At 39.9% G+C, this 20,050-nt stretch overlaps 1 protein-coding gene across 2 annotated transcripts in view; it reads right to left on the bottom strand.

Moving 5' to 3' along the window:
* Positions 1–20,050, bottom strand: part of PDE7B (phosphodiesterase 7B) — a 357,977-nt gene that overhangs the window by 39,217 nt on the left and 298,710 nt on the right. For both annotated transcript variants that reach the window (XM_055432829.2, XM_055432828.2), the window contains 5 exons: positions 13,908–14,059; positions 9,993–10,056; positions 7,364–7,459; positions 4,513–4,613; positions 2,731–2,862 (listed from right to left, as the gene is read on the bottom strand). In XM_055432829.2, coding sequence (XP_055288804.2) covers positions 2,731–2,862; positions 4,513–4,613; positions 7,364–7,459; positions 9,993–10,056; positions 13,908–14,059 — 545 coding nt within the window. The remainder of the gene's footprint in view (positions 1–2,730; positions 2,863–4,512; positions 4,614–7,363; positions 7,460–9,992; positions 10,057–13,907; positions 14,060–20,050) is intronic.

Genomic DNA, 20,050 nt, shown 5'->3' with positions numbered 1-20,050 from the left:
TATTTTCTTTGTTTAGTTTTTAGAACTGGACATGGAACAATAGATGGGTTCCAAATAGGAAAAGGAGTACGTCAAGGCTGTATATTGTCACCCTACTTATTTAACTTATATGCAGAGTACATCATGAGAAATGCTGGGCTGGAGGAAGCACAAGCTGGAATCAAGATTGCCGGGAGAAATATCAATAACCTCAGATATGCAGATGACACCACCCTTATGGCAGAAAGTGAAGAAGAACTAAAGAGCCCCTTGATAAACGTGAAAGAGGACAGTGAAAAAGTTGGCTTAAAGCTCAACATTCAGAAAACTAAGATCATGGCATCTGGGCCTATCACTTCATGGCAAATAGATGGGGAAATGGTGGAAACAGTGGCTGACTTTATTTTTCTGGGCTCCAAAATCACTGCAGATGGTGATTGCAGCCATGAAATTAAAAGACGCATACTCCTTGGAAGGAAAGTTATGACCAACCCAGACAGCATATTAAAAAGCAGAAACATTATTTTGTCAACAAAGGTCCATCTAGTCAAGGCTATGGTTTTTCCAGTAGTCATGTATGGATGTGAGAGTTGGACTATAAAGAAAGCTGAGCGCTGAAGAATGGATGCTTTTGAATTGTGGTGTTCGGAGAAGACTCTTGAGAGTCCCTTGGACTGCAAGGAGATCCAACCAGTCCATCCTAAAGGAGATCAGTCCCGGGTGTTCATTGGAAGGACTGATATTGAAGCTGAAATTCCAATACTTTGGCCACCTGATGCGACGAGTTGACTCATTTGAAAAGACTGGGATGCTGGAAAAGACTGAGGGCAGGAGGAGAAGGGGCTGACAGAGGGTGAGATGGCATCACCGACTCAATGGACATGGGTTTGGTAGACTCTGGGAGTTGGTGATGGACAGGGAGGCCTGGCGTACTGTGGTTCATGGGGTCTCAAAGAGTCGGACATGACTGAGCGACTGAACTGAGCATCATCAAAAGTTTTTCTAAATTCTGTCATCCTGTCCTCTCTTCATGGTCATTACTACCCTAGCTTCAGGTACTGGCTGACAGCCCAAGAGAGCCCAGTGCTGAAGTATGTACCAGGGGGATTCATAAACGTTCGTATGCCACTTTCTATACAGACCAAAAGCTAATCAGATGAATGGGAAAAGGCTTTATTTCATGTTCCAGCTGTGCTTTATTGGGAATTAATACATCCTCAAGCTCTAGTATCTTATATAATGCATCTGTTTTTTGGGAATCCTTCAGAAATTCTCCTGCACTGATTTTTTTTTTTCCAAAAGATCTACTACAGTTGAGATCAATGACTCCCTTGTAGGCAATGATTTTGTTAATGATAACCAAAGGTCTTCCAAAAACAGTCTTGAAAATTCTGGGAATAATTCATTTATGATATAGGGTTATAATGTCTGAAGGAATATCAGAGATAAGAGTTCTTCAGGTCAAACTACTAGCGTTGCTGAAATATTTTATAACAACAAAGTATGCTTATTATCTTTGATAATATACCTTTGTCTCAGAAGCCAAAAAAGTACATAATATAGTCAATATTTTATAATAACTATAAATGAAGTATCGTCTATAAAATTTTTGAATCACTATATTGTATACCTAAAACTAATATAATATTGTAAGTCAACCATACTCCAACAAAAAAAAAATTAAAATGTGATTAACAAATGGTCCTAGAGATGTAACACAAATCTGAATAAGAATTGCACCTGGGACGTATAATTTATAGAAGTTCTACAAGGACTGGCTTCAACTGGCCATTATATACTAGACTATTCCCATGGAGACAGATGGTCTCAGACCTTGAGAAGGTAGACTCAGGAATACTGTTCGACCTAGGACAATTTCAAACCTGCTTTGGAGCAAACTGAATCCCTTGAATATCCTTGCAAACTATCTTCCCTGGGGGATATTCTGTTTTTTTTTTTTTTTATTGAAATCTTATGAATAAATTTAATAAAAGAAGAACAAAACATATTTTGAAAACTATACAACATTGTTGACAGAAATTATTTAGAATTTCTAAATTCATTTAGAAAAAAATTTTAAAAGACCTAAATAAACAAAAAGATATTCCACATTCATGGATTGGAATATTTAACATTGTTAAGATGACAGTACTTCCCAAATTGAGCTATAGAGTTAATACAATCTCTTCAAAGTTCCAGTTAACATAGAAATTGACAAGATGCTCCTAAAATTTATATGAAAATCCAAGGGACCCAGAATATCCAAAACAGTCTTGAAAAAGAACAAAGTTGTAGGACTCAAACTTGCTTATTCCAAAAGTTACTACACAGCTACAATAACCAAGACAATTCGGTATTAGCACGAGGTTGAACATATTGATTTGATGGAACAGAATTGAGAGTTCACTCTGACAGTCTAAGAAGGGTGGAATGGGGAGGGAGATGGAAGGGAGGCTTGGGAGGGAGGGGACATGGGTGTACCTATGGTTGATTCTTTTTTTTTTTTTTTTGAACAGAGGAAAATTTATGCGTCGAACCTGGACTGGTCACTTATGATAATATAGATGCTACAATTCCATTCTCTCCCAATCATACCTGGGGGATATTCTGAACCTATTTCAAATCCATGCTGTTTGGCTGTGGTCATCACTAAGGCTGACCCTGAATGAAGGCTATTTCCAAGTGTGAAATTCAGGCTCCAGTACTGGGCCTAAACCAGTTCACCATAATGTATCTTGTTGCCTTCCTTACCTGATATAGGTTGGCGAGGTGGTGGTTCGTTTTGATCAGAAATGGCTGGTTCACCCCTGGGTGGTCAACATCATGGGCTGCTGCAGCCAGCAGTCCAAGCATGATATCCAGAGGCGTGAGGAAGCTGGCGAGCTGTTAAAAAATGGAGTTGGGAGATTGATTGCTGTGTTTCCCAAAATAGGCTAGCCTTTGTTTTGGATAAATCACACAGAATGAATCATTGTATTAGTATCATTTGGGCCTATCATTCAGACCTTAACCTTCTGAAACTGTCAGTAAGGTAACAGCCCCATGAAATTTCAGGAAAGAAGAAAGAACTGGGAGGAATATAACTCAGCAACTCAAATTGTGTAGCTCTTCCAGGTGGCCTCATCTTCCTCCTGCTACTCTTATCATGTTTTGCTGTTGTAATAGCACTGACTGTTGGCAACACTGCTCCCTATGGTGGGTTGGGGACAGGCAGAGTCTACAGTCAGCCTTGCTCCCAGGAAAGCTGTAAGTGAAGGAAAAAGTTGAAGCCAAAGTGATGGGCACATTAAAAAAAATCACTTTTGTATATCATTCATCTATCATTGCCACTTTTTTGAATATGAAATCAATAGTGGACTGAATTGCAAAATTTGCATATTTCTCCAATGTGTAATAGGGTGAGGCAATGTGTGGGAAGCTGTCATTTTTTTTCTTTTGGTTAGCTAAGGAAACAAGCAGGAAAATGGGAATCCAGCACTAACTTTAAATATACAACTGTGATATATTACAATTTTCAAATTACTTAAGGATTAAATAAAAAAACCTTTAAGTTCTTTGGGATATTTTATAAGGATGAGGCATACCCGGTTTTGTCTTGGGAATATCTGTATATTTAGTGGTTGATGTTAAAACTGATTGAACTAAACAGAGTCTTGGACTGAGGTATCATTTTCCAAAATCCTTAACAAAACTCATCCAATATATTATACCAGCTAGGTTTTATATGGCTAAGAAATGTTTAGGTTTTGAGTAACAAGCATTATCATCATGTTTAAAATTTTTGATTAATATATTGCATCTGGGTATATTTTTAAGATGTCTTTGATATACACAGGTTCTCTTGGGCTGGAATTGGGATGTCTAGTTGCCTCAGTAGGAAGTGGAACTTGGGTCTTGAGGAGTTTTAATTCTACTTGCTGACCAAAAAACATGAGCTGGGAGACTTTTCCTAGAAAAATTCAGTGCTGGTACTATGTGTGGCATAGTATCAAGGCAAAAGCAGCTAACTTTTGTGATTGTTGAAAATATCCAAGATGCAGATTGTCATAGAGAGGGTTGTTTTTGTCCTAATGCACCTTGAAAATATATAAATTATAGAAGGGAACCTCTGAAAATTTACTTTCTTTTATGACTATTATACTTTCTTACTTTCTTTCATGATTTCAGAGCTGATACTGAAAGATTTTTAAAATTTTTCTTTGAAAGACTTTTTTGATGTCAAACCATTTTTTTTAGTCTTTATTGAATTTATTACAATATTGCTTCTGTTTTATGTTTTGATTTTTTTTGGCTTCGAGCCATGTGGAATCTTAGTTCCCTGAAGGGATCAAACCTGAACTCTCTGCTTTGGAAGGCAAAATCCTAACCACTGGATTGCCAGAGAAGTCCATGAACCCTTCATATAAGCAATTTGTATTCATGCTATAAATGACTCATAACCCAGATGCTCTGTTACGTCGGGTGATCTGGGGCCCCGCAGGCAGTTTACCTGGCATTTCCAGATCGCTGGTGGGGACAGTGGACTTGCCTTACCTTTGGCTCCTTTAGGTAGCAGTGCATGGCCTGGGTGACGTCGGCCGCATGAACAGCATTATGATATGGGTTTTGGCTGTGGTAATCTTCTTGAACCATGACTAGGAGGTAAACAGATAACTCAATCAGCTAAAAACAAAACAAGAAGGACACACAAGCTCAGACTTGTTGAAGGTCTCTTTTGCTTAAAAATAGAGGCAACTCCCAAATGCGCAGCATGGGGATGCCTTAGAAATGAACGCGGTTTGCCAGCTTGGCAGTTCTACTGGGTTGTTAGCGGAGAAGAGGGAGAGGGAGGAGGGAAGAAAGGCTAGAAGGATTTGTGAAGCCCTTGGGATTCCTCACCACCTTCATAAATCACGTCTTTTTGGCATTCATGAAGGCTCTCATTCATAGGAAAATAAATATGCAGGAAAAGGACAACTTTATTTCACATTATAGTTTAATTAAGTTTGCTGCCATTTGTTAATAATATGCCATAAGAGAGGCTTCCTTTTAAAAAGCCCTGCTCTCATCCAAAGATGGCTTTATCACTTAAATAACAAATACAGACCAGAGCAAACCTTGGGATTCTTCAGGTGGAAATTCACTGATCCAACTGAGGAATCCTTAGATTTATTTCTATCTTATTCAGTTCAAATGATTATCTTTCATGCCCTTCCAGTCTAAGGACCAGAGTACTCTTGATCCCAGAGACATAAAGCAATTTTGTTTGCAATTTACAGAAACCACTTGCCTGTTTCAGCTAAGTTAACCAAGGCAATGCCTAAGATGCAATATATTCAGTGTGTATAGAACATCCTGATTTTCGAGTGTGGCCATATTCTGTCAGCCCAGCCTATGACTTTGGCTGTAGATTCTGGTGTTATTTCTGTCACTGACTCTGGCTTTTTCACACGTACTCTGATGTGCACACATGCTCAAAGTATCTGCATTCTCCCTCTTTAGACAAATTGAAATTATTTGGCTCCATTCATGGGGATTACTTCACTCAATCTCTCTGAACACAATTAGCTTGAGGTTATTTGTGTTTCTGGAATGAGCTCTGCCTGGTTTCCAATATTCCTGTTGTGCCACATGTACATTTTATTCAGCAGGTTTATCTTACTGTTATATATATATAAATCCTCGCTCTATTACTTATGTATATTGGGAAAGTTAATTAACCAAGTTTCCTTCATTTCCTCTTCTATAAAGTGGGGATAATAATAGCTTTGATCTCAAAGGCATACTGTAAGGATTAAACGGGTTAATATATGCAAGTTCTTAGAAGAGTTCCCAGCATGTGTAAACACCATATAAGCCTGGTGGCTGCTGCTGCTATTGTTATCACCATCACCATTGTTTTATTCTTGATGTATCAAGTCAGCTTTCAAACTCAAAGCACTGCCACGTGGCAAGTCAAAGAAGTCAGGAACACACTAAGAGGCAGAGGACAGTTATTTGGTGATTAAAAATGTGCCAAGGATGGCTCAGTGGTAAAGAGTCAGCTGTCAATGCAGGAGATGTGGGTTCGACTTCTGGTCTGCAAGATCCCATGTCCAGCAGAGCAGCGAGGCCAGTGAGCCACAGCCACTGAGCTGGTGCTCTGGAGCCTGCGGGCCGCAACTACTGAACCCATGTACAACAACTACTGAAGCCTATGGGCCCTGGAGCCCATGCTCTGCAACAAGAGAAGGCCTTGCATTGTAACTAGAGCAAAGCCTGAGCAGCAACAGAGACCCAGCACAGCCAAAATAAATAAATAAAAATATAAAAATTGTGCCCTGGATAATTCACTGGAAGATAAATAAGCATATACATAAAGTCAAATGAGAGCTGGGACTGCTTTTTGATGAAGAGTGACGGTGCAGTTGGGTGGAAAGATGGTGGGCTGTCAAATCCAACAGACCTGGGCTTGGATGGAGTCTCTGCCAATTACAATTTGTTGACCTTGAGCAAGCTACAAAACTTCTTTGTACTTCTCCTTATCCATGGGTCAAATATTGATAACACCCAACTTGCAGAGCTACTGAAACTGTTAGAAATAACATACCCAAAACACTGCCTACAATGTGTGCTATAAACACAGTGAAAGTGAAGTTGCTCAGTCATGTCCAGCTTTTTGCGACCGCATGGACTGTAGCCTACCAGCCTCCTCTGTCCATGGGATTTTCCAGGCAATAGTACTGGAGTGGATTGCCATTTCCTTCTCCAGGGGATCTTCCCAACCCAGGGATTGAACCCAGGTCTCCCGCATTGTAGACAGACGCTTTACTGTGTGAGCCACCAGGGAAGTCCATATACACAGTAGTTCTCTTCTCATTAAAAAAAAGCCTAAGGAATATTTCAGCAACTCATGTCCAGAGTGGCATTATTTGAGGAGTACTTTGCTTGGGCTTTGTTAATACATGAGCAGATCAGTAACTTCTCTGACAGTTGTCTGCTCTTGATGCTTGTCCTTACATTGTGGTCGTTTAGTTGCTGGGTCATGTCCGACTCTTTTGTGACCCCATGGACTGTAAGCCTGCCAGGCTCTTCTGTTCATGGGATTTCCCAGGCAAGAATACTGGAGTGGATTGCCATCTCCTCCTCCAGGGGATCTTCCCGATATAGGGGTTGAATCTGCGTCTCTGGCATTGCAGGCAGATTCTTTACTGTTGAACCACCAGCAAAGTCCCTGTCTTCACATAGCCTTTATATTTTAATAATTTAAATAGATAAACTGTGTTTTAAAATGAAGATGGATAATTTAAGACTAATATGGGGTCTTCATCTACCATGCTGTGGCTCTTATCACTTTATATTAAACTTATTGTAGACTGCCATTATTCATGAGAAATGGAGTAGAAATGTAGAAAAAAGGACTTACCTAAAAATCTGTGTAAGGTCACCATATCTAACTTGAAGTGGTGAATGAGTCCATGGGTGTTGAAGAGGTGGCACAGCAGTGTTACCAGGCTGTTTCCTATAGGAAAACAGTCAGCTGCTTTAATTTATTTTCATTACTATTAAAATATCAAGAGAGACAATAGGGTCCAAAATTTCTGTAATTAAAGTTCTCTGATAGGATCATTTCCTCTTTAGATCTGAAATTATCCAAGTACAAAGGATATTATTATTATGATATGGTCCCAGGTTTTCTCTTATTGCACAAGAAAAATTAACTCAGACATTTCCCCAATACCACCAGCAATGAAAACATTAAGAGTTAAAAAGAGTTTGCCTACAGAAGTAGCAGGGATGCATAAGCACGTGCTTGTGTGTGTGTGTGTGTGTGTGTGTGTGTGTATTTGTATGGGTATTTTAAAAAATGTGGTTTAATGGTCACTGATGGTCTTAAGTTGCTTCCAAATGATTTTTACATTTATAGGGGTATCACTTTTCACTTTCACACACTGGAGAAGGAAATGGCAACCCACTCCAGTGTTCTTGCCTGGAGAATCCCAGGGACGGGGGAGCCTGGTGGGCTTCCGTCTATGGGTCACACAGAATTGGACATGACTGAAGTGACTTAGCAGCAGCAGCAAGCCACCATGTTGCCTACTCTTTCTTTGGAAAATCACTCAAGATGAGATTTGACTATGAGATGCTTTGTAACTCAAGTCAGCAGAGGTGCAAAACTGAAGCTATAATAACTTGTTAAGCATTCAAGAAATATCGTTCACTAGAGAATAAGGACTTTGAATTTTAAAAGCATTGTGGAGTTTATGAAAGACCGAAATGGACTAAGAAAAGGACTGGTATCTTAAATGGAAAACTATGCGTTGCTTAAGCATACTCGTCCAGGGTATCTGATTCTATGTGTTTTTACAGCTTTCATTATCTTTGAGCTATTTCACAAGAATCAAAATTTTAGATAACCAATATCATTGCAGATGATTAGTGTCTGTATACATGAAAATGAAATTAGAGGGAAATACAATTGATTTTCCCCTCCCAGTTTCCCAGCTATTGACAAATTCATTTCAGCATTTCTTAATGCTTATATATGTATGACTCTGAATTTTCCTTTGAAGTAGCTGTAGCATTTTACTGAATCTGTAATTAATTTAATTAAATAAAATCATTGGCATATTCATTTCATATTTTTGTGAGTTGTGATTATACTCTTTTTAATAAAGACCAGTGAACTAATTCTTTTGTTCACGATTAATTTCATGTACTGGTCCCCATCTCTCAATTGACTTGAGCAAAGTGAGACACAAGATTATGAGATACATCCCTATATGGTCTAGCTTTCACAGTGTAAAGCTCATTTTCAGGCTCCCCAGGTGGCACTAGTGGTAAATAATCCGCCTGCTAATGCAGGAGACAAAGAGACGTGGGTTCCATCCCTGGGTAGGGAAGAGCCCCTGGAGGAGGAAATGGCAACCCACTCCAGTATTCTTGCCTGGAGAATCTCATGGACAGAGGAGCCTGGCGGGTTACCGTCCATAGGGTCACAAAGAGTCAGACACGGCTGAAGAGACAAAGTACGCATGCACACAAAGCTCAGTTTCAGGGTCTGAGGCTGTATCTCTCTCCACTATGTGTTGTTTGTCAGGAATAGAATGGTGAGGAAATCTTCTATAATGACTTAAAACACACACCTGGTATATGATGAGTGTGTGTGTGCTAAGTCACTTCAGTTGTGTCCGACTCTGTGCAACCCTATGGACTGTAACACACCAGGCTCCTCTGACAATGGGATCTCCAGGCAAGAATACTGCAGTGGGTTGCCACGTCCAACTCCAGGGACTCTTCCCAACCCAGGGATAAAACCTTTGTCTCTTATGTCTCCTGCATTGGCAGGTGGGTTCTTTACCACTGGCACCTCCTGGGAAGGCTGTGGTAGATGACGGTCAGCATTAAATGTAATGTCTTTTACTGATTCCCTATTATCAGATTTGTTTAAAGGGAAGTTAAAAATACAATAGGATCTTATTATTTTCTTAAGAGAAACATTCATAGGCACAAGAATTTAAAAAGTGGAGGCAATAAGAATTTTACTTTTCCCTTCAGCTGCAATCTAAGCTTCTGTACTCTATCCTCAGCCAATTATTTTCTTCTCATGATGCCAAGCATATCTGAACAATACCTGCAATGGGGCAGACTCACTCACTTAATAAAAGTGCAAAACCATTGGCTCCAGTAAGAGTCAGGGCTGATCAGATATGCTTTTATGTTTCTAGTTTTCATCAACTAAGAATGGATGACCTCCTTTTGCAGGAGGCTGAAGTATTATGCAAGGAAAGATCTAATCTGTGCTTTTTAAATGCCTTTGGAGTCATCAAGACCAGAAGGAAATTGTATTAAGATGTGAAGTCCAAATTCAACCCTTATTCTTCATCTGAACTAATTTCCCTTTGCCCTGGCCCTTCTAGAATGGCTGTAGATTTATGAACATGGGAAAAGAAAGAAATAAAGAATAACAGTGTTTAAAAATAAATTTTGTTTTTCACAAAATTAATCCCATTTGATGGTGTGTATTTTAGTGAAAATTCTTTTGGGTGACTTACCGTTTGTCAAGCGATCAAACAAGAAAATGTCAAAGTCCCACATTCCCACTTTGGAGAGCATGTGCTGAAAAGGCAAACAAAAAAAAGCACTCAGATGAATCATATTGGAGACCCAAACATTTACTTTGAGAGACAGTGAATTAAAGCATTAAACAGTTGAAAATAGTAGCGTCCTACTATCTATGTACAACTGGTTTGTAGTAAAACAAATCTTACTCCACTTCCTAATAATAACAGTGTTAAAGGGACAGGTTCCGGAATCAGACTGCCACATCCTATGACAGCTGCATGTCTTACTGGTTGTGGTACCTTGGGTAAATTGCTTAACCTCTCTGTACCTCAGTTTTCTAATATATTACCATATGCAAAATAGATAGCCAATGGGAATTTGCTGTGTGACTCAGGAAACTCAAACCCCTAGAGGGGTGGGATGGGAAGGGAGGTGGGAGGGAGGTTTAAGTGAGAGGGATCATTAGCCATTATACCTATGGCTGATTCATGTTGATGTCTGGTAGAAACCAACACAATGCTGTAAAGCAATTATGCAAAAAAAAAAAAAAAAAAGAAAACTATAGCTGATAACACTATTGTTTTGGAGGGCGGTTGTGACGATTAAATAAAGCAATATGTGTAAAGAGCTTAGAGCAGTGCATGTACATAGTAAAGCACACATGATCAGTTCAGTCGCTCAGTCGTGTCCGACTCTCCGCGACCCCATGAATCACAGCACGCCAGGCCTCCCTGTCCATCACCAACTCCCGGCGTTCACTCAAACTCATGTCCATCGAGTTGGTGATGCCATCCAGCCATCTCATCCTCTGTCGTCCCCTTCTCCTCCTACCCCCAATCCCTCCCAGCATCAGACTCTTTTCCAGTGTCAACTCTTCGCATGAGGGGGCCAAAGTATTGGAGTTTCAGCTTTAGCATCAGTCCTTCCAATGAACACATGATAGACAGCTGTTAAAATTGTAGCTTTATAGTCTCTACCTAAGGGAGGAGGTTTACAGTAAAGTTAAAAAAAAAGAAATCTGCATGATTGATGCGCGTATTACTTTGCTCAGTGTGGACTAAATGTGAAATTAACCACCGTTACAGACAGGAAACTGAAGCGTGGGCAATTGAAAATATTGGATAATTTAAAGACCTATCGTCCAATGTAGACTTATTGTCCTACTGAATAATCTTCCATTGCATGAATTATACCATGCTTCGTTTATCCATTCATTTTCTGGCACACATATGGGTTGTTTCCTCCTTTTGGGTCTTGTGAATAATGTTGCTATGAGTGTAGGTGTACAAATATCTGATTCAGTCCCTGTTTTCAAACCTTTGGTTATGTCTTTTTTTTCTTTGTGCTGTGCAGCATTTGGGATCTTATTAATAGTTCCCTGATCAGGTATCAAACCCATACCCCTTGCTTTGGGAGCACAGAGTCTTAGCCACTGGACCACCTTTCTTTTGAACAATACCTCCTGCTTAGAGTTAGATGGTGTCAGAGTTGCAGCTGCTGACTCAACCCTCACTGTAGCTCCAGTGACTGCCTTCCTCTCTTCTCATGGGCCCTGCTTCTGCTAAGGACCAGCTCTCTTTCCCCACCTCCCGTTGAGTGGTCTCCCTGTGTCTTATGATAACATCTGAAGGCCTCATCATGGCACACAAAGACTTCACAACAGCATCAAGATATATAGGGATAGTAGATTTTGGGTGAAGTCCAGTTTAAGTGTTCTTTTAATCCAGGTCACACAATTCTAAAGGCAGAGCTAAAATTTGATCTCTGATATCCCGATTTCTAGCCTGTTGGTTCTTCCTACAACTCAGCATCATCTTTCTTGGGAGATGGCTGCTGAGAGGGGTGGCATCCCTGAGAATGCTGTCAGATGCTCCAGTGCTGGGAGCTTAGCTTTGCTCTCCTTCTAGAGCTTCTCTGATGGCTCAGAGTGTAAAGAATCTTCCTGCAAGGCAGGAGCCTTGGGTTTGATTCTTGGATGAGAAAGATCTCCTGGAGAAGGGAATGGCTACCCACTTCAGTATTCTTTCCTGGAGAATTCAAAGGACAGAGGAGCCTGGTGGGCTACACTGTGGGCTTGCAAAGAGTCAGACATGACTGAGCAATGAACACTTTCACTTTCTCACCAAATGAAACAACCAACCAACCAATCAGCCAAACATTCCCTCAATCTCAGATCTTGGGCTGTTTGAAGGAATGATAATTATTTTCTTTTTGTAGATCTAATGTTGGGAATTAGTTCTTCCAACTTTACATGCTGCTTATTTCCTAATAGTATAAACCATTAGAATATATTTCTTAGTGGTCTATAGATGGCAAAATATTACCTATCATGTGAACTATAAAATATTACCTTTGACTTCTGTTTAAACTGAGGCAGTTTATTCCTAAAATTTAAATTCCTTTCAGAGTTTGGGCTAGAGATGACCTGTGAACTTTTTTTAGATTGTCCCATACTATATTTCCACCCTTTGTTGGATCAGTGTATTCCTAATATAATTGTCAAATTACTAAAAATTTGAATAAATTAAAATTTATAAAAAAGACAATGCACTGTACTGATAGATTAAGTGGAATTCAAAGTTGGTAATTACTGGGTTTATTTCAGGGTAGCTAATTGATGCTTTTGAACTGTAGTGTTGGAGAAGACTCTTGAGAGTCCCTTGGACTGCAGGGAGATCCAACCAGTCCATTCTAAAGGATATCGATCCTGGGTGTTCATTGGAAGGTCTGATGCTAAAGCTGAAACTCCAATACTTTGGCCACCTCATGCGAAGAGTTGACTCATTGGAAAAGACTCTGATGCTGGGAAGGATTGGGGGCAGGAGGAGAAGGGGACAACAGAGAATGAGATGGCTGGATGGTATCACCGACTTGATGGACATGAGTTTGAGTGAACTCCAGGAGTTGGTGATGGACAGGGAGGCTTGGCGTGCTGTGATTCATGGGGTTGCAAAGAGTCGGACACGACTGAGCGACTGAACTGAACTGAACTGAATATGCTAAGACGATGGGTTAAAACATTTAGTTATTCTTTCATTGGTAATCAGCCAGTCCAAAATTTTGTTTTACTTGTGTGTGTGTGTTAGTCACTCAGTCGTGGCCAAATCTTTGCGACCCCATGGACTGGAGCCCACCAGGCTTCTCTGTCTATAAGATTTTCCAGACAAGGATAGTGGAGTGGGTTGCCATTTCCTTCTCCAGGGGATCTTCCCAACCCAGGGATCGAAACTGGGTCTCCTGCACTGCAGGCAGATTCTTTACCAACTGAGCTACAAGGGAAAACCTTGTTTTACTTAGTGTTGTGCAAAAATATTTTGCACATTTGCTGCTGCTGCTGCTAAGTCACTTCAGTTGTATCCGACTCTGTGCGACCCCATAGACGGCAGCCCACGAGGCTCCCCCGTCCCTGGGATTCTCCAGGCAAGAACACTGGAGTGGGTTGCCATTTCCTTCTCCAATGTGTGAAAGTGAAAAGTGAAAGTAAAGTCTCTCAGTTGTGTCCGACTCTTAGCGACCCCATGAACTGCAGCCTACCAGGCTACTCCGTCCATGGGACTTTCCAGGCAAGAGTACTGGAGTGGCTTGCCATTCATTTATAAAAATAAAAATAGCTAGCATGTGCTAGGTATGAGTCTATTAAGCATGCAAACATGCTTTACTTTATTTAGTCTTTGTGCCACCCCTATGAGGAGTGTGCTTCTATTAACCTCACTTTATATTAATATTTAAGGAAAAAGCCCAGATGTCTTGAGTAACCATTGAGAGGCACAGAGCTCCTCAGGGCTCCAAAGTAGGACTTAAAGTGAGGTGCTACCAGTGGAGGTAAGGGAGGTGGGAGGGTCGGGGGAGGCACACCCTCTCAGCCACTGGCCTGGTATGAAGCGACATAGGGGTAACTAGCTCACCCTTGCTTGTCCAAGGTAGTCTTCATCCAACAGGTGGAGAGGGGCTTGTGGTATAATTCCACGAAGCAGCCTTGATGCATGGAAGTATCTCTGAAAGCTTAACAGTCTTTTCACCTTTTTCTTGGTGCCAATTTCCCCTGAGTGTGTTGTATCTGTGGAAAGCAATCAAATTCCAAAGTTATACATTTGAAAAGCCCTATTTTCTCCACTCTGTAAAAATAGAGTGCATTATAAAGGAGGGAATCCCAAGAGATGCTCTCAACGCTTTCTTAAATAGAGACCATGTGACTCTGCATTTGAAATTCTTCTAGAACAAGAAGGATATTTCTGATATGTTACATTCATTAAAAGGAGATATTTCTGACTAATTTTGGAAGACATGAAAGTGAATTAAAAACCTCATTTTCTTATTAACAACGTTAGTAAACTTAGTGAGTAAATTTACACAATTTTGAATGCATTTAAAGAACAGTTATGCTTTTTTATTCTTCTATACTGGAATGGAGTTTCCAGAATTTAGAACAGGTTCTCATCCTACAATCTCTGTAGTCTGATGAAATCCTTCACCTGAATTAGAAGAGTTGAGAATACACTAGCTTGGACACAAGGAAAGGTTTCCTAATGTCCCAGGAACATCGGCAGCAAAGGAATTAAAACTCTCAGCACAAGAGTGACCTAGATTCTCATGACATGAAGCATAAAGGGTGTTTATTTTCTAATGGAGTATATTCTCTTTCACTGGTGGCCATAAAAATCTGATCCTGTCAGTAGAGATATTTTAATACTCCTGTCACATGTGCCTTTTAAAACTTGACTGTTGACTGTCCAGAAATACCTGAAGCACATTATTTGAATGTCTGTCAAGGTATGTTTCATCTCAAATGAAATTCTATGAATCACTCAGCCACATGAGTGATGTCTGCTGCCAAATTTAGATCTGGAGTCAACTGAATGGTCCTAGTAGGAAAACATACTGTTCATACATAAAGAAATTTTGGTTCCTCTCATGCCTCCTCCCAGGTCTCCTTTTCCTCTACAGAACTCAAAATCACAGTGGATATTAGAAGCAGAGCAATAAATGGAAAATGACCCTTTTACAATCTGGCGCTCCCCAAGGTCAGGGAATGACCAAAATCAGAAAGTTACTTGGGTTTATTATGCATGCAAAGACTTAACTCAGGGCATACAATACCCACTGCTTTTTGGAAATGCCACCTGATTAAAATTCCTTTTATTTTCAATTGGTTTTAGATTTCATGTGTGGGGAGATATAAACAAGACCATAAGGAGATAAGAGCAGTAAACTGAAGCTGGGTGCTTAGGCACACATCAATCAGTTCTACTGATGGGTTCTCACTTCTGTTTATCAATCAAAGTACAAGTTAAAGTGGTTCATTCATTAAAAAATGTTTTGAGGCAATTCTCTGATGGTCCAGTGGTTGGGACTTGGAGTTTTCACTGGCAAGGTCTGGGTTCGATCCCTGGTTGGGGAAATAAGATACTGCAATGAGTAGAATGAGGCCACACAAAAAAATGTTTTGAGTGTTACTAAATGTTACTAAGGGACAGACACTGTTCCAGATGCTTGATGAGATCTTTCAGTTCTAGATCCTCTAGTGAGCAAAACAAAGAGCCCCATCTTCAAGAAGCTTGCATTCTAGCCAAGGGAGATAGAAAATAATAAGCAATAAACGAAAAAGAAGAAATTTATAAAAATGGGTTAGAAGCTGGTATGTGCAATGGGGGAAGAAAGGAAAGCAAGGGACACGGGATCAGGAGTTCTGTGTTGGGATAGCGAAGGTTGGCCTCATTAGTGGCTACGATTTGATCAAAACTTGAAGGACATGAAGGAGCTGACCAAGCAGGTGTCTGGGGAAAAGCCTTTCTTACAGAGGGATCAGCTCAAATAATCCCAGAGTGGGAGTGAGGCTGGGATGCTGGCATGTAGAGTGAGAGAAAAGAGGAGAAAGAGACGTGTTCATAGAGCAAAGTGGAGGTGTGTGTGAGAACTTTACTCTGAAAGCCATTGTAACAACTTGGTCTCTTACTCTCAGTAAAATGTGGAACCACTGCAAAGTTTTGAGAGGAAGAGTAACATGGAAACACAGCATTTAAAAAGGGTCACCGTGGCCTCTGTATTAAGAAAAGATTGTAGCAGCAAACTTTTGATGCAGTGAGATCTGTTAAGAAGGTACTGGAATAATCTTAGCAAGAAATGATGGTTTGGTTAGACCATAGGGGTAGCCATGGAGAGAGTTGACGTGGGGGGATTCTGAATACATTTTGAATATGTTTTCAAGTTTTTGGCCTGAATAACTGGGGGAATGGAGCTGCCATCACCTGAGATGAGGAAGGCTGCAGATGGAACAGGTGTGGGGTGGATTTCAGCTTGATACATGTTGAATTTGGATGTCTATTGGAAATTCAGGTGAAGATGTCTAGTAGAAATAAGTGGCTATAAAATCGAGAGTTTGGGGGAGAAGACTAGGTTTGAGAAATACATTTGGGAGTGGTCAGATGAGATTAACCTAGGGACTGTGAGTGCAGCACTCACAGTCAAAATTCAATGAACTCTGCCCTTAAACAAGCACATTTTATTTTGTGCTTATAAGCAACAATATCCAGTAGCTACAAGCACATTTAGCACACACATTTCGTTATTTAAATACAATTTATCGCTAAAAGGAGTCAGATAACCTTGGTGAAATGTGTGAATCTAGGACTGGGGCAGGCAGAGTACAAGATGAACTGTGACTTCTTGTAATGCCAGAAAATAAGGGAGAGCTCAAAAAATGATGGGCTCGTAGAAAAATGACAGAGGAGACAATGTGAAGGGGGTCTTTCTGAGCAAATACGCGAAAATTCGAAACTCAGAATGAATAACAAGAGAGTGGATTATAAACCACTGACTAAAAAAAAAAGACTCCACCAGTCCATAGTAAGGACGTGAGTAAATAAGTAAATAAGAGAAGAGAAAGCTCTGACGGATAAGGTAGAAGAAACAATGAGTTATTAGTAATAACAACCTTTATAGTAATAACTGATTCAGGCCAAAGCCATTAATAGATAATAAAATTAAGTAAAAGTTTAAAAGCAACAGGATAATTACATAGTATCAAAGTATCCTCACAGGTGACATTAATCCTAAAGGAAAACATGGATAGTTTTCTAGTGGACAAAGGTATAGGAGGTACCATTTTCACTATTCAAAGTTAACATCACTTGTCACAGGAGAAGCTGCTATTTTTCTCTGCCTGATGTAATTCACTGAGGACACAGCATTACCTGTGCAGTGGCCCTGCCCCAAAGGTACATCCCACACCTCAAAAGAGATAACATCAGAAAAACCCAAACTGAAGCATATTCTTCATGTAAACAATCTGTCCGAACTCTTTTTAAAAATTAACTAATTAATTTTTAATTGAGGAATAACTGATTTACAATATTGTGTTGGCTTTTGCCACTAGTTCAGTTCAGTCGCTCAGTCATGTCCGACTCTGCGACCCCATGAATCACAGCACGCCAGGCCTCCCTGTCCATCACCAACTCCTGGAGTACACTCAAACTCATGTCCATAGAGTCGGTGATGCCATCCAGCCATCTCATTCTCTGTCGTCCCCGTCTCCTCCCACCCCCAATCCCTCCCAGCATCAGAGCCTTTTCCAGTGAGTCAACCCGTTGCATGAGGTGGCCAAAGTATTGCAGTTTCAGCCTTAGCATCAGTCCTTCCAATGAACACCCAGGATTGATCTCCTTTAGAATGGACTGGTTGGATCTCCTTGCAGTCCAAGGGACTCTCAAGAGTCTTTTCCAGCACCACAGTTCAAAAGCATCAATTCTTCGGTGATCAGCTTTCTTCACAGTCCAACTCTCACATCCATACATGACCACTGGAAAAACCATAGCCTTGACTAGACGGACCTTGGTTGACAAAGTAATGTCTCTGCTTTTTAATATGCTATCTAGGTTGGTCATAACTTTCCTTCCAAGGAGTAAGCGTCTTTTAATTTCATGGCTGCAATCAGCATCTGCAGTGATTTTGGAGCCCAAAAAAATAAAGTCTGACACTGTTTCCACTGTTTCCCCATCTATTTCCCATGAAGTGATGGGACCAGATGCCATGATCTTAGTTTTCTGAATGTTGAGCTTCAAGCCAACCTTTTCACTCTCCTCTTTCACTTTCATCAAGAGGCTTTTGAGTTCCTCTTCACTTTCTGCCATAAGGGTGGTGTCATCTGCATATCTGGTTATTGATATTTCTCCTGGCAATCTTGATTCCAGCCTGTGCTTCTTCCAGCCCAGCATTCCTCATGATGTACTCTGCATATAAGTTAAATAAGCAGGGTGACAAAATACAACGTACTCCTTTTCCTGTTTGGAACCAGTCTGTTGTTTCATGTCCAATTCTAACTGTTGCTTCTTGACCTGCATACAGGTTTCTCAAGAGGCAGGTCAGTTGGTCTGGTATTCCCATCTCTTGAAGAATTTTCCACAGTTTATTGTGATCCACACAGTCAAAGGCTTTGGCATAGTCAATGAAGCAGAAATAGATGTTTTTTCTGGAACTCTCTTGCTTTCTCCATGATCCAGCAGATGTTGGCGATTTGATCTCTGGTTCCTCTGCCTTTTCTAAAACCTGCTTGAACATCTGGAAGTTCATCAACACAAATCAGCCACAGGAATATATATGCCTCTGCCTATACTCTTAAAAAATATCAACTTCATAAAAGACAAGGAGAACCCAGGAATTGTTTCATAATAATGGATACACAGATACAGTGTGCTCAATGCAATGCACAGCTCTGAACCAGATCCTGGATCAAAAAAAAAAAATTCCATAAATGACATTAGTAGGACAGTTTGTAAAACTGGGATATAGACTTCTATATGAGATAATAATATTCTATCTATAAATGCCTTGACTTTGATAACTGAACTGTGGTTACATGGAAGAATCCCTTGTTCTTAGAAAATACATGTTGAAATATTTAGGGATAAACGGACATGATGTGTACAACAAATTCACAAGTGATTATGAAGAATGTAGCAGCAAGGCAAGTAAAAATACAACTGGTGCATCTGGGTAAGGGGACTACAGATGTTCTTTGTTCCATTTGCACAAATTCCCTATAATTCTGATGTTATTATATAATAAAGAGTCTAAGGAGAGAAAGAATGGGAAGGGAGAAATCTGACATAATGACATGGAGTATATTCAGCTGTCAAGGAGTTTTGCCACGTCCAGTAGCAAAGAAATGTGGTGATATTTCTATACAAAACTATATAGAATGAAACCAAGAGTGTCGGTAAATAAATGAAATTAATTATTTCTGTGTTACATATAAATCTGAAAGGAAATATCCATACAATGGTCTATTCCTTTTTTTGGTAGTCTATGAAAATCCTCCCATTCTAAAATACTAGAAGAAAATCTCCCTTGTGACTGATAGCATGCCTGTGTTTACATAATAGAATCAGAAGCAAATAGCTTAAGCTTGGATTATGGAAATATGGCACAAACATAGCAAATTGAAATTATGGATTGTTTCTTGGTAAACTTCCATTCAGCTTTCCATGTGAGATAATATTTTAAGCAGATTTGTAACTAAGATAATGACACTTGTTACATATAGTAAATATAGGTAGTAAGAGAGAATTTCTGGTCACCAAAATTATCATTTTGACTAAAATATTGCCAGTCTCCTGATGCTATGAGTTGAGAAGCCATTTTTGCCTTAAACGAAAGAGGAAAACAGCAACTCTCTCCTTATTGTTTTTACCCCGTAGTCAAAGTGGTGAAAGTCTACTAACATGACAATGTGAATCTCTTTTCATTTTTATTTTCATTTTTGATATTTTTTGTTCTTAATTTTTATTTTGAAAGTATTATGTTAAAAATGAAATATCTTAATTATTGAATTATTTGGTACCTTCTAAAATTTTGCCGAAGAATTGATGCTTTTGAACTGTGGTGTTGGAGAAGTCTCTTGAGAGTCCCTTGGACTGCAAGGAGATCCAACCAGTCCATTCTAAAGAAGATCAATCCTGGGTGTTCATTGGAAGGACTGATGCTAAAGCTGAAACTGCAATGCTTTGGCCACCTCATGCGATGAGTTGACTCACTGGAAAAGACTCTGATGCTG

Source organism: Moschus berezovskii, chromosome 10 (genome assembly GCF_049115385.1).
Source record: "Moschus berezovskii isolate FMDL1 chromosome 10, NW_MosBer_1.0, whole genome shotgun sequence".
Taxonomy (NCBI): domain Eukaryota; kingdom Metazoa; phylum Chordata; class Mammalia; order Artiodactyla; family Moschidae; genus Moschus; species Moschus berezovskii.
Note: the sequence above shows the minus strand (reverse complement) of the source record. Positions and strands in the feature narration are given on the sequence as shown.